Source organism: Poecilia reticulata, chromosome 7 (genome assembly GCF_904066995.2).
Source record: "Poecilia reticulata chromosome 7, P_reticulata-male-v2, whole genome shotgun sequence".
Taxonomy (NCBI): domain Eukaryota; kingdom Metazoa; phylum Chordata; class Actinopteri; order Cyprinodontiformes; family Poeciliidae; genus Poecilia; species Poecilia reticulata.
Window position 1 is genome coordinate 13,621,279 of NC_088836.1, and position 23,277 is coordinate 13,644,555.

Here is a 23,277-nt window from a genome sequence, read left to right on the forward strand (position 1 = left end):
AACCTTGTCTCATCTTGTTCTTGTGAAGCCAATATCATAGTGTTTGCCAGATCTATCACTCCCCTGCCCCCCAACATTAATTGCTTCTAATCTCGTAGCACAACCTAAATAAAATCCTGAACCTGTTAAACTCTCTTGGTTACAAACCCTGAAACCGGCCGTCTTTAAGCATCCATTTCTCACTGCAATATGTGAGGAAAACACAGCAAAGATAACCTCAAATCCTTTACAACCATCACATTATCATGAAAAATAAGAGCTGAGACAAACAGCACAGTGATGTAAAATATTATCTCCTCAATCATATCCTTTTTCCCCAGATATCTTCATCTCTCCCCCCCTCTTCCTCCCTCCCTCCCTCCCGTCTCTGTCAGTTAGTCTGGCAAACAATCCCCTTGTTAGCAAACTGTTAAGACAGCCGCTTGGTATACAAATTGCGCTCGACCAAGCGAATTTGTTTTGCAAGGGTGACCTGTTTAATCATCTCATTTTCTTTGGCGGACATTTATTCATCTGGTTTCCACGGTTACCGGGAACATTAAGGGGCTACAGTAATAAGGCTGGAGAGTCAAACAGGTAATAAAAAAATTAACGCCATTTTCCAGCAGCCGAGGACAGTGGGTGAAATGAATCAAGGGAGAGGTGGGAGAAGCAGCGGCGGGGAGGGCTGGGTGAGTGTCGGGGTGGGGTAGGTTGGGGAGGGGGTTCCAATATTGTCCAAACAATAAGTGGTTATTTTACTCTGTAGATCAGGTGGTGCTGTTATGGACATGACACTTTGGGCACAGAGTAGGAGATAAAGCTTTTACCGTGGCCCTGCTCCGGTTTTATTGTCATTTTGTGATTGCATATCAGAACAATTAAAAGTTAGTCCAAGATATCTATCAACTTTGCTCGTTTTTTATTCCTCCCGAGCTCGAGAGGGAAGATAATTTACACCACTTGCAATGCAACGTGTCAACAATAATGCAAGGGAGAAGATGACATTTAGACGCCCTGGTGACAATCGCTTTAGAGTCAGTCTCCCCAACTTTAATCAAGTTTAATGCTTTTGTCGTCTCCCAGAAAAAGAAAACTGAGAAATGGAAAAAAAAAAAAAAAAACTTTATATAGAGATGGTTGCTTTCTGGCTATCATAAACTGTGACCTAGACATAAATCGAGGGAGTCCAACTTCGTGCCAAATATAGAAAATTCCGGCACAATAGGGGGAACAGGTGCTGAGGACCCGCAGAAAGTGACGAAGCGGGAGAGCCGGGTGTCTGCTGAATGCCAAATAAGGCAGCGAGGCACGCTGCACCGACAAGGCACAAACAACCAACCCTGATGTGATTCTCTGAATCTAATGAGTGTCACAGATTTTTTGCAACAAAAATCCTCAGTTTAGACACTCTTCCGTGTCTCCAAGAGGAATAACTGAACAAGAGAAAACAAGCAGCAAATTTTATGCATTACTCATTTCTCCACTCCTCTCAAAAGTATGTCCAATTGACGGCACAGGCTTTGGCACTCCTGAAAATATGCACAAAAACCTCTCAACCTAGCCCTTAATCATTCAAATCGTCTGGTTTAACCTGTATTTGGGCATTTTATCCTGGCAACACCTTTCCAACACAACATCAAATCGAATTCTTTCACTTTTCGCTGATGACTTTCTCATAAATTCGGAGAGAGGAGCGACAACTGCTGGTACAGAAGAACTCTTGTTGAAAGGGAGGGAGAAAAAGAGATTGTCAGCCGACCCAGCCTCATCCTAACACACACACACGCGCGCATACACGCGCACTAGCAGCACGCGCACAAACACGCACACACACTCCTGCAGAGAAACCTACGGTACGCACTCTAGCATCAGACCGCTCGCATGTTGCAGGGAGCTCTCTCCTCTCCTTGCCCGGAGAAACAAACTCTGCAAATACGCGGGGTGAAAATCCTCAAAAGGGCGCCCAGAACAGACAGCAAAAAGGCTAAGCCCGGGCTCGGAAACTGCCAACTGTTCTGTTAACAGCCTCTTAACAGGTGTGGGCTCTAGAACCATGTAATCCTATCAAGTTACAGAGTTTTAAAAAAAGGGAAGAAATCCGACAAACTGCACGCTCCTAAACTCTTCCCCCCCATCCCTCCTTCTCTTTTCTCCATCCTTCCCCCCACCTCCTCCTTTCCTCTCTTTCTGTTGTGACAGAAGTGAACAGCTGGGCTTCAGATTTATCATGTACAGACAGTAATTATTACTGGTGCTGCCTGCTACCGACCCAAGTGAATAGAATGTCACGTGAAAAAAAAAAAAATCCTGCATGCACACACATATATATATATATATATATATATATATATATATATATTATATATATATATATATATATATATATATATATATATATATATATATATATATATATATATATTAAACGTCATAACCGTTTACCTTTTTGCTTGGAAAAAAAATATATAAATAAAGTTTTTACACAGGTTTTACAAAGATGAATCTGTCATCAGAATAAGTCAATTCAGGGTTGAACAGTTTATTTCATGTCTGTCTCCAAGGTTTTCTTTATGACATATACAGAAAGAGCTTTTTTTGTGTGTGTTTTCACAAAAATAATACAGATTAAATGACTCTAAAATTGTGCTTATTTTTCTCTGTAGGATTATCTATTATTAAGTATTTTAAATTTTGGTTTAAAAATAAAAATAGCCGTCTCGTGTCGCTCCCCGACACAGTTTTGCCCTGGACCAAGAGCCATTTCGGCCATATTACAAACAACGTCACAACAGGAGGACAGAAATGATAGGGGCTCTGGCTAAATGCTACAAATATTTTGTCTCAATGCCAAAGGTTGGAAAAATAAAAAAGGTTCTCATGGTGTTTTTTTTTTCTCAAGTCTTGAATTCCTGTCAAAGAAAAGGTGGTAGAGAAGTGAAACTGAGAAATGTACACGGCACCAAAGTGAGAAGGCAGATTTGCTCCAACACCCACTCCTCTCTATGCTTTCATTTAAGTTTTTTTTTTTTTATCATCCGGGTATGATTAACTAAACTTTCCAACACAACAAGAAAAAACAAGAAAAAGTTGCTGATATTGGACCACACAAAGTGTCTCTGTTGTTATCTGCTATGAGTCTGACCCCACCTGCCGTATTTATCCCCGAGATAAGCAGGTCAGCAGATAAAGCATTCTGTTATTAACAATGCCAATCATTTCCTGCTTTCTCTCCCATGAAAGTCTCATCCGAATGCCCGCTTTGCCCACGTATGGGCTGTTTTCACACCTTAAAACCCCCTCTGCCACATTTAAAAGGATTAGACGCCACATTTTGTGCCGGCTTAATGTCTCTTTCAGCCGGTCTAATAAGTGCGCCTCGATAAGCGAAGCATGCAAATTCATTCATGGCCAGTTGAGACCGTGCTTTCAGACAAACGTCTTAAAGTCTTCTTCTGTGCTAATTACCTCTTCATTTTCCCCTTTTTTCTCCCCTCTCTTATAAAGCATATCGACTACTAGAGATTATTCTACTCCCTGATTTTTGCATGAAATTATAATTTCATATGTGAGATAGGGTTATGGAGTCGAAAAGGGATAAAGTTGCAGGACGCTTTTCTTTCAACTCCACACACACTTAGTAACTTACTGGAGTTTGTTGAGACTTTAAATATAATAAAATGCATGTCATAAAAATAGGAATTGTTTTTTTTTTTTTTTTTAGGGGGGTTTAGGTTATGCTATTTTATTCCTTAATTAAACAAATCTGCATGATCCACAATAATCAAAACTTAAGTAGTTATATTTTAGATAATAAAGCCAACGAAGACCCCGGGTGCAACCTGTTTATCATTCTGGAATATTTCTTCACCAAGTATTAATTAGGCCATTACTCCAGATTGGTGACGGGGAGCTTTGAGGTTTTAATTAGGTGCTGGCCACTGCATGAGTGCACAGGAGTGAAGAAAGGGGGTGGTGATGCCTCTTTCCTCGCTCCTGGCCCATATCAAGTACCCCCCTGAACACTTCTGGCTTCCGCCGCGACACGAAGCATGGGCAGGCCACGTGCATCTGTAGTTTATTTGATCATTTGATCTCTGATGTTTCCTCTTTCTGCCGTGCCCCCCTCCCTGCCCGACCCCCCCCAAAAAAGGACCAGTTGGAGCGATTTGGGTATAAAAGACGGGGGTTAAGGTAATTATGGTGCTGGGGGAGGGGGGAGGAGAGTTGCGTCTGATGATGCGGCTTGTGTTCAGTCAAGATACACACACACATACGCACACACACACCTCCCTGCCCTCATCTGCTACGTGTGTGTGCTCCCCTCCTTGTCTACCCATATCACTCTGCAAAACCAGACACACACACACACACACACACACACACACACACACACACCCACACACACACACACACGCATTCACACAAAACCAGCGTAACATCAATCAAATACTCACAGCGTAGGCCCATAAAACTACACAAACACACAGCCTACCTTTAACTCCCGCATCTTAACGCTTTGCAGATCAGGGCAGCTTAGTTTCAATATGTTAAAAGTATTGATTCATTTTAAAATAATCACTTCAAATAAATATTTTTTTCATATTAAAATATAAATCTGAAACATTTATAGCCACAGCTCTGTTATCATATAATTCTAAAAAAAAAAAAAAAATGCATATTCAATAACATAATCTAAAAAAATGTTATTTATTTTTTTTCCTTCAAACAAGGTGCTAAATAAGTAAAAGCCTGAGTGTTTTTCCTCGGTTGACGAGGCGATACTAATCACCTTGTTGCTGTGAAGCAGTCTTCCCTGACAAGGCTCCTTAGAATACGAGGATCTCCCAGGAGGAATCGGCACCAAAGAGGTTAAAGACAATGACTCGCTTTTTTTTTTGTTTTTTTTTTTTGCTAACCCCCCACTCCCCCGTTCTTTTTCCAAACGTCGTCCTGTGAAATTTATTTCAAAACTCTGTTAATCTGCTGTACACAACATTTCCATTAGCCCGGCCCGGCCCCCTAATAAAAATTCCGGGCTAGTTTAATTAAAAAATGTAAATTTACTGTCATCCAAGGAGCAGCAGAAAGAGGAGTGCAACAGCATATTTTATTGCTTAAGACATCAAATTGATTCAGGTTATTGCTAAATTGTGATAAAAGGTTATTGAGGCCCTTCAGACCTGGGCTTGTTTTTTTTCTCACCCGTTTCTTTTTTTCTTTTTTCTTTTTTTTTTGTGTAGGGCCGTAAACGATGGAGAGGTGCCACAAAGGGGTTAATGAGACAAGTCAGTGAGGGAAAAAGGCAATCAACATTATGACTCATACGAGAGCCAAAAAACATTTTCCGAGCCCACAAAAAAAGTTTTAAATTAAGGTGTGTCTCGATAACAGTTGAACTTGTTTGGTTTTTCAATGGAAGAAGCAGGACACCTTAAATAGCACAAATAGAGCGGCGTCTGTGGTGATGGGAATATGCTGTACAGCGTCTCTACTCTGACTTTTATTTAAGACGACACATGTTTGAGTTTTGTCTTTCCACCTAATTTGACGTGGACAAGCCAATGCGGCAGCGAGGTTTCGAGTAAATTTTAAAAAAGTGATAAAAAATTTTATCCAGAGAGGGGAAGTAAATTAAAAACAAACTGTCATAACTAAAAGTAAAGCTACTTATGAAAAATAAATTACTGTTGAATATTTAAAATATTTCAAATGTATATAATTTGTGCAGCTTTTAAACATTAAAACCATATTTACAAAAACAACCACTATCAATTATTGTAATAGCAAAAATATGCAACACAGTTATTGAAACTAGTTCATATGAGCCATTTTATCAACAGGGCAGATGAAGTGAAAGAGCTAAAAGAAGAAGGTCTCGATTAAACTTACAAAAGAAGTGTAAGGACACACCACACATTAATGCTACCTTAAAATGTGAGTTATTTTAAAACACACACACACACACACACACACACGCACGCAGGCGTACACACACTCATCCAAAATGCTCATCCAAGTGCCTCGAAGCAAGAGGAATGACGCTTACAAAGTGTAATCCAGTTACAACGGGACAAGTACATCTTTCTAAAAGTACGCACTCTTAGAAAAAGGGGCAGGTGGCAAATAGAACATTTTAAAAACATAATTACCTGTCGTACAGGTACCTTTTCCCACACATGAATCCTAAATGTCAACTGTTTCTGTTAAAAGTGAACTGCAGTACATTTTGATTTACTGTTAATATAACAACACTAATTAGAGGCAGCTGAAAGGTGCGAGCTCTCCTTTACATGTGTGGCAACATAAAGAGCACAACAGTTTGTTTGCTTTGTCCCCTTGGCAACAAACCCTCAGGCCATTCAGGCTGCCCTTATGGCACTGCCAGCGTCTCTGTGGGTCAATGCAATCATACCTGTATTTTGTTCTTCTGAGTCTTTTTTTTTATTAAAGGGAGATGAAGAGCCAGGGGAAAATGGAGGAAAATAATTTTTATTAATAGAAATAATAATAATAATAATAATAGAAATAATAAAATGAAAGCAAAAAATGAAACACCCTTTTACAGGCAGTTATGCCAGTCCCAGGATAAACACGCACCCTGACGGGAGAAAATGAAACTTGCTTTGTGAACTTTCCTCACATGTGTGCTGTATGTCTCACGCCATCATGAGCCGTGCGCTGGAAAAACGGCCACTTATTTTTGATATTGCAGTCACCTTTGGGTGCTGTCAAAGAGCTATAAATAAGGGTGTTGGGAGACCTGGGTAAACGTACAGCGCTGGCACATTGTTTAATCATGAACAGTTTCCTCTCTCTCTCCCTCTCTCTGTTGCTTTCTCTCTCTCTCTCTCTCTGTAACTCTCTTTCTTTATATTTAACCAGAGATTTAAAAAAAAAAGGCACACCTTAAACTGTCGGCTAATAAAACACATCTGACAAAAATAGAGAGAGAAGAAAAATGAAGAAGAGTACTCACCATATTCAGGGAAGTCGAAGTTAAATCCTCTCAGACATGTAACTTTCATAATATTACTCAAACTCTTGTTAGAAAGTCATTCAGGTGGCTGCTGGCGGAGGGGGGAAATAAAGCGGAAAAGTAACTAGATGAAAAAAAAGAAGGGTTCCTTCAATCAAGCACTAAACTCCTTGACATGTAATCTGTCAATAGTTTGTTGCTGAGATAATGCCGGCTGCCACGAGCGGATTTGATTGGCAGCTTAGGTTCTGGCCCCTCCTTCCTGTGGTTTGACGAGGAGGGGGGTGAAAGAATATGGAGCCTCCCCCTTCCCTCCTCTTGCTCTCTGTTGCGCTCTCTCTCTCTTTCTCCCATACATACACACACAGCCTCTCACACACACGCAGCTCGAGCTGTTGGTGATGTTGTCTGAATAGGCTGATAGGAAATTATGGCAGAGGAACTGGAGCAGTTTTTTTCTCCCTCCCTCAGTGGGCTGGCCTTTCCATCTTTGTGGTCTTCTAGCCTTTCAACTCTCTTGGGGTGGAGCCACCGCTGCCTCTATTCAAATGAGGGGAGAGCTGCACTTTGCTAAAAAAAAGAAAAGGGCGAGGAGGAGGGTAAATTAGAAATTTAATAAAGCATATCATAGCTCTTTTTTTTGTAAATTTGAAGTTTTTCAAGTGACAATGAAAGTGAAGCAGTGCGATTTGATGCAAAAGCAGAAGTAAGAGTGTGTTATTTTTATTCGCATTGCAAGAAGTGTAGGTGAAAGGACATTTCTGAACGATTCTCAAACTTCTTGCAAAAACATAACTTCATTCAAAGCAAATAACTCTTTCACTTCTCTCCCAAAACAGGGATCCTCTCTGTTTCGGTGCTCTCCTTCACAAAGAGAGAGCGGCTCTTTCTCCTCACCTCCACGCTGATAAGCTATCAGTTTTCATTGTAATTTCAGGTGAAATGATAAATGACGGCCGTTACCAGGTGACAATGAATACTTTATAAGACAAACCCCTTATTTGCCTGGCAGTTTCTTCCGCAGTGGCATGCAAAGCGCCTCTGAACCATTTGTACATAAACCCCATGTACTGTAAACATGGCGCCGTGTCAAGAATGTGGCATTTAAAGAGTGACAGAAAATAGAAAGAAACTCTGAACTTTTAAAAAGTGACAATACATTTCTGTATTTTCACAGCAGAGTTGTTTTTTTTTTTTCTTCAACCAATAAAGGTGTGGTGTATGTAGCATTTATGGGTTAGAAAAAAGAGGAAACGAACAACTTTATGGCTGTGAACCATAATACAGAGATACACAATCATGGCTTCAGTTCCTGTCAAAGGAGTGCAAAGTATGTACAGTACATAAAAAACAGGTTTTGGCTGATTCTGAAATTATGATGACTCATCTTGTTTAATGGTGAAAAAAAAAAAAAAAACCTTTTGTCTCCACCTTCTTTACCCACATAAAGGAAAAATGTCCCTAAAAGAGTTTCTGTCAGGCTCCACCCTTGCTCTAACATTGTACTGGAAATAATACTTCAGTTTTGTTTTTTGGTTTGTTTGTTTTACGAAAGCCTAGTTAAACTTGAATTGTTTTGTTCTACATGACAGATTCTGGTAAACATTTATTATTATTATTTTTTATTTAACCTCCGTTTAACCAGAAAACACACATCGAGATTAAAAAATCTCCTTTAGAAACAGAATTAAATATTAATGTGTAACAATACCACTTGTTTGCAATTTCTTAAAAAGATAAATAAATAATTTGTGAATATATTCAGCACAAAAAGCCTGAATTTAGTATTTTGTTTGAAGATTTGTGAATCTATTTTCAAATCTAGAGCACACCCAAATGAAATGCTGACATAGACGTACTGCAGAGTGACGTCACGGACGTCTGCTCCCCTCTCGGCCTCCTTCTGGTTGGCAGGAGAGCCCTACTGCTCCATTCAAGTAGAGCACGAAACGCATAAAAATCAGTGAGGTGACTGTAAACAGTCAAAACAAGTTGTTGTGTGCTAGAAGGTAGAAGTGCCAGAACAAAGAAGATTAACATTTGCAGCAAAAGCTTCTATAGTTTTAAAAGAAAGGGTGAAAACCTATGTTTTGGTAGGGCTGAGATTTAATGGATTGGCTGTAAAACTTAAACTGGAGAAAAAGGCTTTGTTCTTTTAACTGTATCCTTCTTAGTTCAATAATATCTGGCACAGTGGTGACATTGGTGTATACACTCCAGCTCTCTAGAGGGCAGTAATGTACTTATAGCTTGCTTGCAAAACTGATAAAAATTCACAGTATGAGTTTATGATTGCAGGATTTGAAGCCAAGAGTATCACCTGAACATGTTGCTGCAGGTAGGATGAAAATATTAGCATTTCCTACAAACAGTCCAGAACAGACCAGAAGTTCAAAGCCTGTTTAAGCTCAAGTAGAGTTCATAGCTATCCACTAGAATTTAATTTATCTAAAAAACTTGGTGTTTTGTCTAAGATGGTCATGTTTGATTTTTTAAAAAATGTGAAAAAGGATAAAAACAACCAAGGATTTAATTAAGTAGCTTCATTCACCCAGTGCAACACAGTCTGATCTGCAAATTAAGAGTTGCTTCACCTCAGTGAGATTTCTTCAGTCAGACAGCATACAGAGGCATGGAGAGGAAAGTTAATGGATCTGAACCTGAATCAGTTTTTTTAGGTTTTATAACAGGTGCTCATACGTCTGCAGCAGAGACATGAAAACACACGCAGGTGTCTGCTGCTGTGAGGCTCACTATCATTTGTAGACTCAGAATCCCAGTAATTATTTGCAAACTAAACCTAGTTGTAAACTCTTGAGATGGGCTTATTAAATCAATATGGCTGATTAAATCTTTCCCTGGCAAAGTTTTACCAGGATCAACCTCTGGATCATCTAAGCAAACCGAGTGTCCTAATTGGCTACAGAGGAACCACGTATGCCACTGTGCGCCAGGATTTTATCAATACAATCACCAATGTTGCTTCATCAGCTGTTATATTAGAGGATGCATATAAAAAATCAAGTAAATATTTACTTTGTTGTGTTTTGTTTTTTTTCTTTTGTCAGAGGGAATTTTGGGATCTGGATTAAAATTTCCTCGACTATTTTATAAAGTGCCCATGAATGAATACCTGCAAATGTTTTAAAAAAAAGTTCTTATTTTTTATATTTGGGAAAGAAAAAAAAAGAGTAAAAAGTAGATATTTGGTGTTGAGACATAGTTAAATAGCTAACATTTGGGAGTGTTAAGCAAACAATATTTCAGCTTTCATTACGAAATCAGTAAAATACAATTACAAAATGTGTTTAGTTGAAGCGCATTTGTCAGAATAAATTGAAAAAAAAAACAACCTTTAAGCAGGTATTAAACATAATGTTTATTCACCCCATATCTTTGTATTATATATATATATATATATATATATATATATATATATATATATATATATATAGCCGTAGCTCTGTGGACCTGCAGTTTTTCATACAGTATCTGCGTGTTGCAACAAGCTCAGTTTCAGCAAATAAAACTCAGTCAGAAGCAACTCAGCAGACATTTATATAAATACATGATTTCTGTGATGATTCTGAACACAGCACCTCCTGTTCATACACTGACTAAAAATACTTTATTTGGATAGTATATGGAAAGTAAAGGCAAAAATACAAAGGATCTATAAAAACAGGCCCTGTTCACACAAACACGGATATTCTGAAAAAGCTTTTTGCTACCTTTGCAATGACAGTCCTTATACAGAGATTTTGGTGATAACATTTTATTCATTTTCTGAAATTGAGATATTTAGAGACGAGGCTTGCCTCGTGCATAAACACTATCACTTTCTGAGCGGGAAGCTGCAACATCAGTAGAGCCTTTTTAAAGGAAAGTTATTATGTATTTGTATTATAAACATGCTGCATATATTGAAACATAACTTAAAAGAAATTTGATTTTGCTTTACAGCCACATCTAAGTCTTTAAAATCAGCCTCTCTCTTTAAGAAGCTGTTTCAGAAGCTATCCTTTCTGACGCTGCCCCTTCAGCAGGTCATCACAACAATGTTCCTCCTTGATGCTGTTAAAAACAGTTTTTAGAAGCATTGGAGTAAGAATTAGTTTGTATGATAAGTTCAGTCAGGTGGTTGTTGTTGCTGCTGCTAGTCTGGTGAAGCTGTGAGGGGCAGAGGTGCTCTGTGGGGCTTCATGGAGGAGCTTTGGGTAAATAGGCAGGACATTGAATGGGCTGGTGTTTAGGCACCCCTGAATGGCTGCCACTGGGAATTCAAGAATTTCTCAAACATGCAACAGGTTATTTATGTGCTTTATGAGGAAATAACAATATACCATTTTTTTAGAAGCTCAAAAAACTTTATTCTACATGATGCCACCCAACCCCCTTTAAGAGAGAGTCTCATATATATTTTGCCATGGCTGTGTATCAAATAAGTGTCAAACTTAAGTTGATGTAAATGACTGAGAAAAAAGTTGAAAAGGTCAAAGACAACATGCGATATGACATCTACAATTGAGTCCACCGCTTCTTTAGCCATGTCAATAACTTTTTCTGGAATTTTGACATTGTTAATGTTAAAGTTGTCAACACCCTACTGACGCTGAAAAGGTATCACAGCAATTTTGATGGGATTTTATGACACTGTGTAAATGTAATGGGGGGAAAAAATATCCAGAGCAATCAGCTGTAACTTACAACAAAGGTTTATCAAGACTGAAAAATTCTCTTGTGCAGTTTGAATAGTTTCCATACAACAATGTCCACTGCAGGAAGAGGGGGTGTGCTGTCCATGCACTGCAGCCCTCTGGCCCCTGAGCTGCCATCTTCAGGGGCGAAACCATTACTTTTCAAATGAAAGCTGTGGGGATTTTCGTTTGATGTGGTCTGAGGGCATCGTGCTGTGCGTGCGGGAGAATGTAGAGGGCAAGGTGGAGCGCGTGTGCATGCGAGTGTGTGCATGCGCTGCCGTGCACGTGACATAGTAGGGGTACATCAGTCAAAGGGCCTCTGGGCCAGACGTTCGGCTGCCCCTGACAGTGCACTCCAGGAGGGGCTAGTCGGTCTGCAGGGCCGACTCCGAGTCCTCCATTCCCTGGGACAAAAGCCGTGGCCCAGTTGAAAGATGTGAATTCAGTGGCTTTTGTGCCCAAAGCCCAGATACATGCCGAGTGAGAAATCTGACCTTTGCACAAAGTCAGAATGTGTTTTTGAACCCCTCTTGCTGTCTCTGGCAGTTTGGGGCAAGAAGTGAGAGGACGAATGGGAGGGAGTGGGTGTGAGATGGTATGGGATGGTGGTCGTATTTTATCCAGCAGGACCTACACATGGTGTGTGTGTGTGTGCGTGTGTGAGCGCGCGTGTGTGTGTATTTGCAAGATGGGAGATTACACAAAAGAAGCAGCACCTACTAGAGTCTCTAACTGTGAAAACAACAAATTAATAGAGTTTGTGTTTATTCTTCATCTTCGCTGTCATGTGGTGTGAAACAGGCAGGAAATTGAACGTGTAAAAGCTTAATTCTGCAGCAGAGCCTTTTAGAGTGGGACTCCACAAGAGTTCAGCCTGATGTCAGTCGAGGTTGTCTGGGATGAGGAATATTATTCCTTCTCACGTCTGTTTATGATTTGGTTTATTATTTATTTTTGGAGCAGAGTCAGGAGCTGAATATTAAAATTACGCACAACCGAGGCCCAAACAATGGCAACAAAACGGCACATTTTGATGATTTGAGGATTACAATTTGCATTAGCCATCGTGATGATCCCGAGACGTCCATTTGATTTTCCTAACTGCTGCCTAGATGTGTTTTGTATGCATATGCCCACACTTTTGCACGGTACAACTGCAGGCTCACGCTCAGAGACAATTAAAACTGAGTTTGTATGAAGCAAAAGGTGTATTTATATGTCATCGTAATTCTTTTTTTTTTTTTTTTTTTTTTTTTTTGCGCTGATGGTTCATGAATCACAATCCAGGACGTTGCAGGAGGAGTTTGCTGAGAGCAGAGATTTTGGCAGATAGAGCAGGCCTATGTTTTTCAGTCATACATTTTTCTTGACACTGCTTTCATCCCCCGGCCGTAATCATCATATCTCCCCCATTGCTCTCCCGGATGCAGACATCCATAATGCAATCTTCCTAATTTTGATCCCTTGCAATCTGGTTTTAAAAGGGAGGAAGAAAAAAAAGAGGGGGGGGGGACTTATTCTGAAGGCTCGCTCGGTAATCATTTTAGACAGATAGCCTTTCCCATCGCAGATGAGCAAATATTTGTAAACCAGCTATCTAATGGAAAATTATAGTGAAATTAGAGTGAAATTCATGACGGCGAAATCCGATTATCTGTAATTCTATTATGCCATCTTAGCCCACACAGCATATTTTTGTACAGTTTTTTTTTTTCCATAAATACCTATGCCAGGGGTCCTGCTAATCAAATAAAATTGAAATTCATCTTCCCATTAAATTCAATTAGCTGCAATTTCTAAAGCCTAACAAAGATTTTAATTACTAAATTATAAAATTCTCCCTAGCCAAATTGGGGATAGAAAAAGTGCATCCCCGCATCTGAAAAACAAACCCATGAAAGGAAATTGTTGATCAAAAAAGATATCCAGGGGAAAATAACATTAGGGAGAGCGCTGGGGCCCTTATTCAGCGAGTCTGGGTGGAGAGTGACGTGTGCCAAGCGCTAGGCTCCTGGGCTAGAGGAAATGAACTTAGCTGAGGTTCTCTTTGTCTCTAAATGTCTGCCCTCAGAGTTATTACGCCATAATTGACTAATTGACACCTTAATTTCATTTATGGGGCTCCTGTGTTCATAAAGCAACCTCTGGGTGGGGCAGTGGTCTTGAGCGGAAGCAGAGAAGTTGACATCCAGGACACCAGGTAGGGCCTTAGGCCTTCAGCTCTGTCTCTTGCAGATGACGATTATGTATTTGATTATGAAATGGTCAGGAAGAACACACTGACTTAGCAGAGGCTTAAGGAGCATCTTACAGTACTTGGATGTTTAAATCCCCCCTGATGCATGCTGATAGGTAATAATGATGCACGTTCAGCCTTACAATCTGCCACTGCAGACAGAAATGACCTCCTTCAGGGTCAGAGGAGTTTATTTTTAGGAAAAGAGTTTCTTAAATCCTCCAATGGAGGATAAAGTAAACACTGGCCCTGGGTCAAATCTCCCCTTTGCCAATTACTGCTCCCATTTTGTACGCACTCATTAGTTCATGTATCCTACCAGGGTCCTTAAATCATTGCATATTCTTTTTTATTTCTCTTTCCAACTTTGAATTTGTAGTAAATTATGGAAAGAAATAAACATAAAAATGCTCAAGTTTCTCCTGTCATTTTAATTATTTTAATATGTTTTCTGAAAATTGTCTATTTTCACCTGGTTCCATTGATCGTGGCTCAGATCCTGTTTGGGCAGGTTGACCTTGATGAAATATGACCTACCCAATAACTTCTGCTCAGGAACTTTAGTGAGTTAACTACAACTCCTTCAACTAACACTGGTTTTGTTTGGCTCTGGCATTTGAGTCGATTCAGTCTACCTTCGACCTGCAATTAACCTAACTTTAATTTATTTCACACAATTGTCTATACAATAATCATTGTTATAAAAATTGGCAATAGGTCTGTGCTTTTCAAGCCATATGTTATTAACTATGCATTTCCATTAATAAGTTGGTAGTGGACAAGGTAACAAGACGGTTTTGATTTGAATTCTCTAACAAACTGCAGTAAAAACTGTTTCACAAGCAGATTTTTTGTGGGTTTGTGGGAAAGGTTAATGTTGGGTTTAATGCCTGGGCTCTTTGCTGCCCTGCATCATGAGCCTTATAGTATTGTCACAACATAATAACAGCCTAATTCCCTGGCTGGAACTAAAACACATGCATCTTTTTATGCTGCCAGTGCATTAAAGAAGAAATAAAAAAAACATCAATAGAAAAAGGAAGAGCAGTGCAACTTTAAAAGCTCTATTATGAAAAATCAGGAAATACTTAAAAAAGGATGTATTAGATATTTTCCAGGCACCTAGTGCTATTCTCCACAATGCTTCTTTACGCTTTCTATTGATGGCATTTACAACCATTCTCAGGAGTTCACCAGGTTCCACCAGGTGTTTACCAGTTGCTGCTGCTGCTAGTCTGAGGGAGCTGAGTGGGGGAGGTGTGGGGAGAAATTTTCTTTGGGGCGGGACTTAAACTCCAAGCGTTTCTCAGACAGTTGTGAATGAGCCAAAGCAACACTCTGGGTATATGTTGTATGCTGGCATATTTACAAACAGGTGCTACGGGGGTAAACCAATGAAGATGAAGAAGATGTTGTAATACCTTAAAATTCTCCCACTGTCTTTGACTGTGCATTCCTGTTGATGGCCTCACAGCTTGAATAGCCAATCTGTTTTGGGATGAAGGGTGTGGAAATCACAGTGTTCTGCTGCATCCAGACTGGGAACGTCACTGTTTTGATTAACTGTCTCTAAATGTCAATGCACTGTAACTGTCCATAAGTGATCAGGTAATCACTAGTTGATTTAATCAGACTAAATCATACCACCAGTATTACTTTCAGTTTCAACCACCCAGTATGTCGTGGTGAGTGGATGGCAAAGTGTGAGATAAAGAGATGGTTTTACTGGGTCGTTGCAGCGATGTTTGAGTCGCGTTGATGAGACAGCAAGGTGGACATATAGAGTATACATGGTGATGCACACTCCAAAAGATCCACAGTGGCTCGGCTTAGATTATGCTATCAAATAAGTAATAATATCATCTAACCTGGTCTTCCAACTTGACCTGCCTTTTGTAATTAACTGACTGGTAAAATAAAACGATTAAAATGGCAAAGGACCAGCACTTGATGTTTGCTCTTTTAGGCTCTTTTTGCTGTGAATGGAACTATTGCTGACTACATTGAGGAGAGTTTGTTGTGTAGTAGAGTAGTTTAGCAAAGAAAGGCTGCTAACAGGACAGCTTTGGGGTCTCAGGTCAGCTGTCAGGTTGGTTTCCCAGCCACCCCCTGCTCCTTACCAGTGGGCCACTAAAATAACAGCTCAGCACCCTCTGTAGACTACAAAGCTCCATCTGAAAAGGCACCTGCTGCTGTTATTCACTTTAGCCCCTTTGGCAGCTCAATCTGTCTATTTAAAGGACACGTAGGAGAGAAAGACTGACTGGGAAATGATGAATTATTTAAGCATGATGTCTAATTGTTTCAAGGCGGACATCTTGTTTTTAGAGAGGAAAGCTTGGGGGTGGATATGTGTGAGGAGGTGGGGGGGAACTCGCCGTGAAGAGGTCTGTGTACTGTGTCGCACTTGAAGTGGCCGCGTAAATATGACCAAACTGAAACTTTAATCTGCTTTTTCCCCGTCCAAGCTGGCTGGGTATTAAAGATAATCTTTTTTGTGTGTCATATGGTGGGAGATATAGATGGAGCTAATTTTTTAGAGACAAATCTGATATTTGTCAACTGGTTGAAAAAAACCTGGGGATTTTCTCCTAATCCTCCCTAGGATATGAAGGCGCGTTAACAGCAAAATGCAGATGGTGTTCTGTGCACGGAGAGTACCCAGCACTCGGCGCAGTGCATATGGAAAGGCGCAGCTATCCTCGCCAGGGCTCAGCACAACCTGCAGATAGCAAACTCCCCACCCCAACACCACCACATTCAATTAATGAGCCACTCATGAAAGCAAAGGCATGTTAGTTTACTCCAAAGCGCAAACTTTGCTAAATACATTTCTTGGTTGTTTCTCTTTACTTTTTTTTTTGTTGTTGTTTCCTTGCTGACATAACATCCTTCCAGGCTGTGCTCATCAAATATTCAGTTGCAACTCGATTCCAATAAGGAAAAGAAAACAAATTATAAATAAAATGGAGGCATAAATCTTTCAGGATCCTAATTCTAACTTTCCCTCAGAGTGTTTCTGTCTTTATTTTGTCACATTAAGCAGTTTTGCTTTCCGTTCCCACTGCTAGGCGTGGCTGAATTTAACACTGGTGGAAAGAGCCCTTTATTCTTCTGCTCTCTTGTTTTGGAACACTCTGCATTTTGTGGTGTCGCTGCTTTTATGCACAATTATCACTTGTGTAACTTCTGGTTTGGTTTTTATGAGAGATAGAACAATAAAATCTATGTGATGTTCCGCTTGGAGGTTGCAGAGGGACTGTTGTAACCCTGCACTTGCCCTGTCAAATATAGCTCCGACGTTACTACAGCCAGTCACCGCAGTGATGCAAAGCGGTCCTCGTCGCCTTATCTTATCCAGTATTTAAAAGAGGATGTTTTCTCCGGTCGTTTTAGCACCAGAATGCAACATGGCAGACTCTTCGAGATGCATTCCACAACTGCTCTGTGGCTTTGCATTACATTTGACAATGTATCGATAGGCCCTCTGGTGCTGTGAGGTCAAACACACCTAGAGCCACAAAGGAAGCAAAGCGAGCTCAAAATCTTACCTGAGGTGGACATATGGTGCACATAATGAAGCAGAGCACATCACAATATCGTGTTGAAGGGCTTAAGGATGTGCACTTCTAAACCTATTACTGAATATATAACTACGAGTATCAGGGTTGACAGAATGGGACAGAGCAGATTAATGTCAGGAGGACAGTGAAGACGCTGACAGCATAAAAGCTAAAACAGTTGCAGGGGGACAAACTATCCGACCTGCAAACTCTGGATAAATCAAGCTTCTCACAAGATTTTTACAATGTAGAATTAGCTTCATCTAGCGTCCTCCACATTGCTACCCCTGGTAAAGAGGTGAAAAATGCATTAAAATAAATGCATGTTTAGATTAGAAGAGAACAGAATAGGAATAATTTATTTATTGTACTCAGTGCGGAAATTCATAAAAGTGACAGGCAAATGCAGGCATGCTGATTCACCTCAAGATAAAAAGTGAAATCAAAAAGAAAAGATAGACTCTATAATAAAGGCAAATTCACAAAAGAAAAATTAAAAAGTGTGCTGTTAATAAAAAATATTATACTCAAACTCAAAACATGCCAAAATATATACAATAGATTACAAGAAATGGAAAAACTGATCGAGTTTGTTGAGAGCGGAGGTGGTTGTAGTCTAATACAGATATGTCCAAAGTGTTAAACAAATCTGTCCAGCCACCGACTGCAGTTCAAGATTGGTACAAATTTTTCCCTTTTAATAACATATTAGATTCTTCCTTAATGGAAAGTGCTACGCACAAAGTATTTTGCTTTTTATTTTAATTTCATAGTAAGTACAGCTGTAAACATACAGATTCCTAAGTAAAAAAAAAAAACAAGACCAGCGCTCAATTCTTCTATTAATTTTTCAATCTTTATACAGTAGACCAGATAAACTGAAAGAAGATTCTATGTTGAATTTATTGCTGAACAGATTTTTTTTTTTCTTTAATTACAAAATTATTTTACATTTCAAGTTGGAAAAGCAATTTGGTCCCCTGGAGCACTTTTACAACTTTGGGATTCTGGCCCATGTTGCAAAAAGTTTGGCCACCACTGGTCTAACAGCTGCTGGGAGGAAGGATCTGCAGTAACACTCCGTTGTGCCCCCGAGGATGCAGCGGTCTGTTGCTGGAGGAGCTCTCCAGTTTAGCAAAAGCTGGGAGACATTGTCCAACAGAGATGTTATTTTCTAACAAGAGTTAAGTTTGGTCTCCCACCACCTGCACTGGGTCAAGGGGGCATCTTAGGACAGAGCTGGCCTTCATGATAAGCTTATCTAGCCGCTTCCTCTCCGAGGTAAATAAGCTGCTGCTCAAACAAACTACATCACAGAAGATGGCTGATGAACCACAGAGTCAAAAAATGTCTGGAGCACTCCAATGAACTCCGAGAGACCTTAGCCTCCTCAGCAGGTAGAGTCTGTATTGCTTTAAATGTAAGCAATTATACCATAGACTGCAATTTCTTTCTACATTTTTTGTAATTGATGTATTTTTCTTTACTCTATGGTATTACACTGGGAAAACTAAACTAGGTTTATGTGCTTTGATTAAATCACTGAGTTCAACTTCAAAAAAACAAAATAAAACCAAACTGATTCAGTTCCGTTTTGTTACCTAGTGGAACATTTAAGAGCAATTTTGTAAACATCAGAACAAAAGCAACAAAAGTATTTTCTAACATTTTTCCACTGCATAAATGTGCACATATTAAATGCTAGATTTTTCTGAATTGATCAGTATAAAAAAAGACCCAAAATAAAGTCAAAATTATGGGTTTTTGCACATTCCTATCCAGTATAACAATGGAAATGGAGGGTGATGTGTGTCATTGTGCTTATTTTACAAAATAAATTAAAATTGGCCAAAAAAAACTCAAGAGTTCTTATCACTCTCCCTCCTCAATATTTACATGCAACAGGCACGGAAGCTGTAACAGCCTGCCGTGTGCGTGTGTTTGTTTTGCACAAGATGAAGCTGCTGTCTATTGATTAGCCCCGCTACAGAAAAAAAAATGACATTATACGCACTGTGAAATTCAGCATTTTTTTAACCTTCAGCGATGCTTGTCATTTGCTTGTAAAATAAATATATAAATATACACCAGGAGGAAGACAAGGGGGGAGAGAAAAAAAAAATCACTAAAGCTCTTTTGCTGTAATTGGCTGAATAGCAAGGGCAGCAGAAAATTTACAGGCAGACAACAGTGTGAAGGGGACTCGGTCACAATGCAAAAAAAAAAAAAAAAAAAAAAACTAAGCCCTCAGCACCAGCGAGGGAGCGAGTGAACCAGCCAGCGCGGGGAAGGGGAAAGGAAGCGTCTAGGTGGCTGTCGGGCATATCTTAACTACCACAATGCACTTGTCTCCCCCCTGGCTTTGCTGGTAAGCTGCAGATCAGAGTCCATTTTCTGGACAAGTAAAGTAAATAACCTGAGTGAGCGTGCAGAAGACAGTGACAGGGAAAGAGAAATCCCCCAAAGTCACAGTGGTGACACTCTACTAAATCCAATCAAACTGAGGAGAGAGAGGGAGAGGAGGAAGGAGGGAGAAAGAGATCCTCTTTGGTTTCTGTGAGTGTGTGTGTGTGTGTGTGTGTGTGTCCAACAGCATTGATGCAATAACACCTCATTCAGTGTTTAGCCCTTCTCAAAGGACAGGCAGGGATAACACTTTAAACCCCGTGGCTTTATCTCCTGCAGATTTTCCATAAAATGCCAAGCCAGGGAGCCGGGGCCATGTGACTACCATGTAGGTCAGGGCAGACGGGGGGTAGAGAGAGTGGGAGGTGGAGGGAGAGGTGCTGGGTGGGGGAGGATTGGAGTTTTCTAATGGAACTGTTGAAAATAGCAAGCGGTAACCAGATTGGAACAATTAGCATTCTGTCCTCAAGACAATGCAAATGGGAGAAAGATGGAGAATTTAAACTCAACAACAGAACGGAGGAAACTTGCAAGTAACAGGAAATACACAAGTTATAAGTGGAAAGATAAATTAAAGAGAAGTTATGGTAAAAGTATATAATTCCATACAAAAAAATATTCACCTCTGTGAAACTTTGTTTCATTTCTTCATGTTACAGCAGAATGCAGATTTGGATTGGATTTTATATGACAGGTCAATAGCAGAAAAAAAATAGCTGATTTAAACAATAGTAAATCAAAATATTGATGTGCAAATGTACTCAGAGCCTCACTTAATACACTTTATAGAATCACCTTTCACTGCCATTACAGCTGCAGGTGTTTTGGAGTTTTATTAGGTTTACACATGCAAAGACTGGGAGGATCTGTGAGCTTGCAAATACTTGCAATTGGATTTAGGTCTCAACTTTGACTAGGCCATTTTAACGCATATATCCTTTGATGAAAGCCATTTAATTGCAGCTCTTGGTGCAATTAAATGGTTTTATGTTTAGGATTGTTGTGGTGCTGGAAGATCACAATATTCTGTTGCAGTGTTTATAACAGGTTTTTTCTAACAGCATTGCAACATATTTATCTGTCTTCACATCAGCTCTTGCTTCACAGTCCCTGCTCATGAAACAGGGCACATACATATTGTGCATTCCAAATGGCTATAGCCAATGGTCTTGGTTGTCTCAATTGCCACTCACCCATGAAGGCCTGATTTGCAGAGTTTACAACTAAGAGTTGTATTTTCAGGTGACTCTCCTACCTGAGAATCAGGTTCTGCAGTTCCTCCAGATTTACCACTGGCCTCTTCACTGGTTCTCTGATTAGTTTTCTGCTAGCCAGGCCTCTAACTTTATGTGGATATTCATGCCTTGGCAGAACAGAGCTCAGTGAGGTGAGATGTTTAAAATTTGAGATTTTGTTTTATAAGCTAAGCCTGCTCTCAACCCCATCCCAACTTGCATACAAGGCAGTTAAAAAAGGGAATCAGGATAACAAAGCACTGAATGCAAAGGCATGCCGCACTTTTCAGATTTTTATTTGTAAATCATTTACAAAAACGTTTGCCAGTTTTTCTTCTGTCATCATGCAATTCCTCGTTCGGGTCTTTCACATGAAATCCAAATAAAGCCCCTTGAAGTTTGTAGTTGAAACGTGACGAAGGGTAAATATGTTCCATAATATGATCACTTTTCCCCACTGTGTTGAAGTTTCTGAAGGCTGTTATTGTTTTAGACACATCTAAGATCTGTTTGTTAATAATCAATAAGACACCTAAGTACAGATGCAGCAAAGATAAACCTGCTTCTTACAGTCTTATCTGTAAGTTTGAAAAGTCTGTGTCGTTAATGGAAGAAACCTTCTCCTCCATAGCATTAGTCAATAATTAAACAGATGTACGACCAATGAACTGAAATATATTCCTTAAGTGTCACAATTTATTTTATCTGTGGGTAAAGTCTATCTCTGTGCACCCAGCTGATGATAAACTAAATTAATGGTGATCACTGAGCATAACTAGATCTGTTGTGTAACTACTTAACCCACTTATCGCTAACTGTGCAAAACACCTGCCTCATTATATGATAGGTTTTTTTATTTTTTTTTAGCCAACACAGTGTGAGACAAAGGAGTAAAAATTTTACAGTGTTAGGAAGTATCGTGACCTTATAGCAAGTCCACAAATTCAATACACTCTCCATCTTGCCTCCAAATCTTGGGTTTCTATGAAAGCGTTTTCTGGCGAACGAGTTGATCGTTATCCATGACATTTTCAGAATACAGAAATATGTCAATATTCTGAAGCTCGATGCGCTTCTATAATTGAGCTAAGGGGCCCTTAGTTTCCATATGCTGAGGGCACAGAGAATCCCAGTGGAATACCAGTGACGCTTGATTGAATACAAAAGATGGACGGGATTAGGGCTGGTGTTGCTGAGTGACCTTGACTTATTTTATGACCCTCACCCTCAGTTAATCACACGATTCTGCTCTGATCAATAAAACTCAGGTACCAAAAGATTTTGCCCAAATGGTGAGTGCGTTTCCTCCCAGGCATCTGCATTTCTATACAGCTTCCGACCAGCTCTGTGCAACCTGGCCTCAATCAAACTCAAAGGCACCATCCCTGTGAAAACAGTATTGATCAAAACCCAGCATCTATCCATGCATAAGAGCTTGTTTCCATTGATTTTTCCTATTTGTGCTAGAAAAAAAAAAAACTATAATAGAGTTGATATGAATTACAGGGTATTTTGCCTCAGTTCATGAACACAAACCAGATAACGGCAACCGTTTCCACAGAAACGGGATAACAGTTTTTGGTCTGTTTTGCAGCAATCGATCATTTTAATTTATTTAAAAGATTTACACAGAGCCGGCCTGCAGACGCCACAAGCGAGAGCAACTGGGCGGTCCACGGCGTAAACATGCGTGCATCTGAAAATGTTTGCAGATGACCAGCAACGTTTCATTCCATTTCGAATAAATTACATCTTGCCTCGCCACTAATGTGTAGCTGCACGCTGGATAATACTTGTTGTTGTTGTCTAAATGCAGGTTGCCTGTTTTTATTTTCGCAAAACTCTATCAGCACCTTAAATTACTGTAATAAGACGCGTAAAACACATCAAAAAATTGCTTTGCAAAAGTTGCAGCCCACCTCTGCATCTCTTTAAACTCTCCCAGTTGCCAGGTTATGTGAAAAGATTTGCCGTCTCTAATTCCCAAGCTCAAGGCTGATCAGTGTTATTCAACTGACACTTCCCCTAAAGCCTTCTGACATTAAGCCTTTATAAGACAGTTATGGGTATTACATTGGTCTTGCAACATAAACTACTTTTTATTCCTTTGCTATTGTGTTTAAATATAACAGCTACAGCAACAGATTAAAGTCAATAGGCTACCTCCGACCTTGTTAAC

The 23,277-nt window shown here is 39.8% G+C and overlaps 1 protein-coding gene across 3 annotated transcripts in view; it reads right to left on the reverse strand.

Moving 5' to 3' along the window:
- Positions 1-23,277, reverse strand: part of casz1 (castor zinc finger 1) — a 219,372-nt gene that overhangs the window by 88,797 nt on the left and 107,298 nt on the right. The window contains exon 1 of one of the 3 annotated variants that reach the window (XM_081608909.1): positions 6,959-7,506. The exons of 1 other annotated variant lie outside the window; for it this stretch is intronic. Coding sequence is in view for 1 of the 2 variants with exons in the window: in XM_008413416.3 (XP_008411638.2) it covers positions 6,959-7,007 (49 nt within the window). In the remaining variant the exon portion in view is untranslated. Of the gene's footprint in view, positions 1-6,958; positions 7,507-23,277 lie in introns of those variants that run through there. One more of the 3 variants, XM_008413416.3, reaches the window with a different exon arrangement.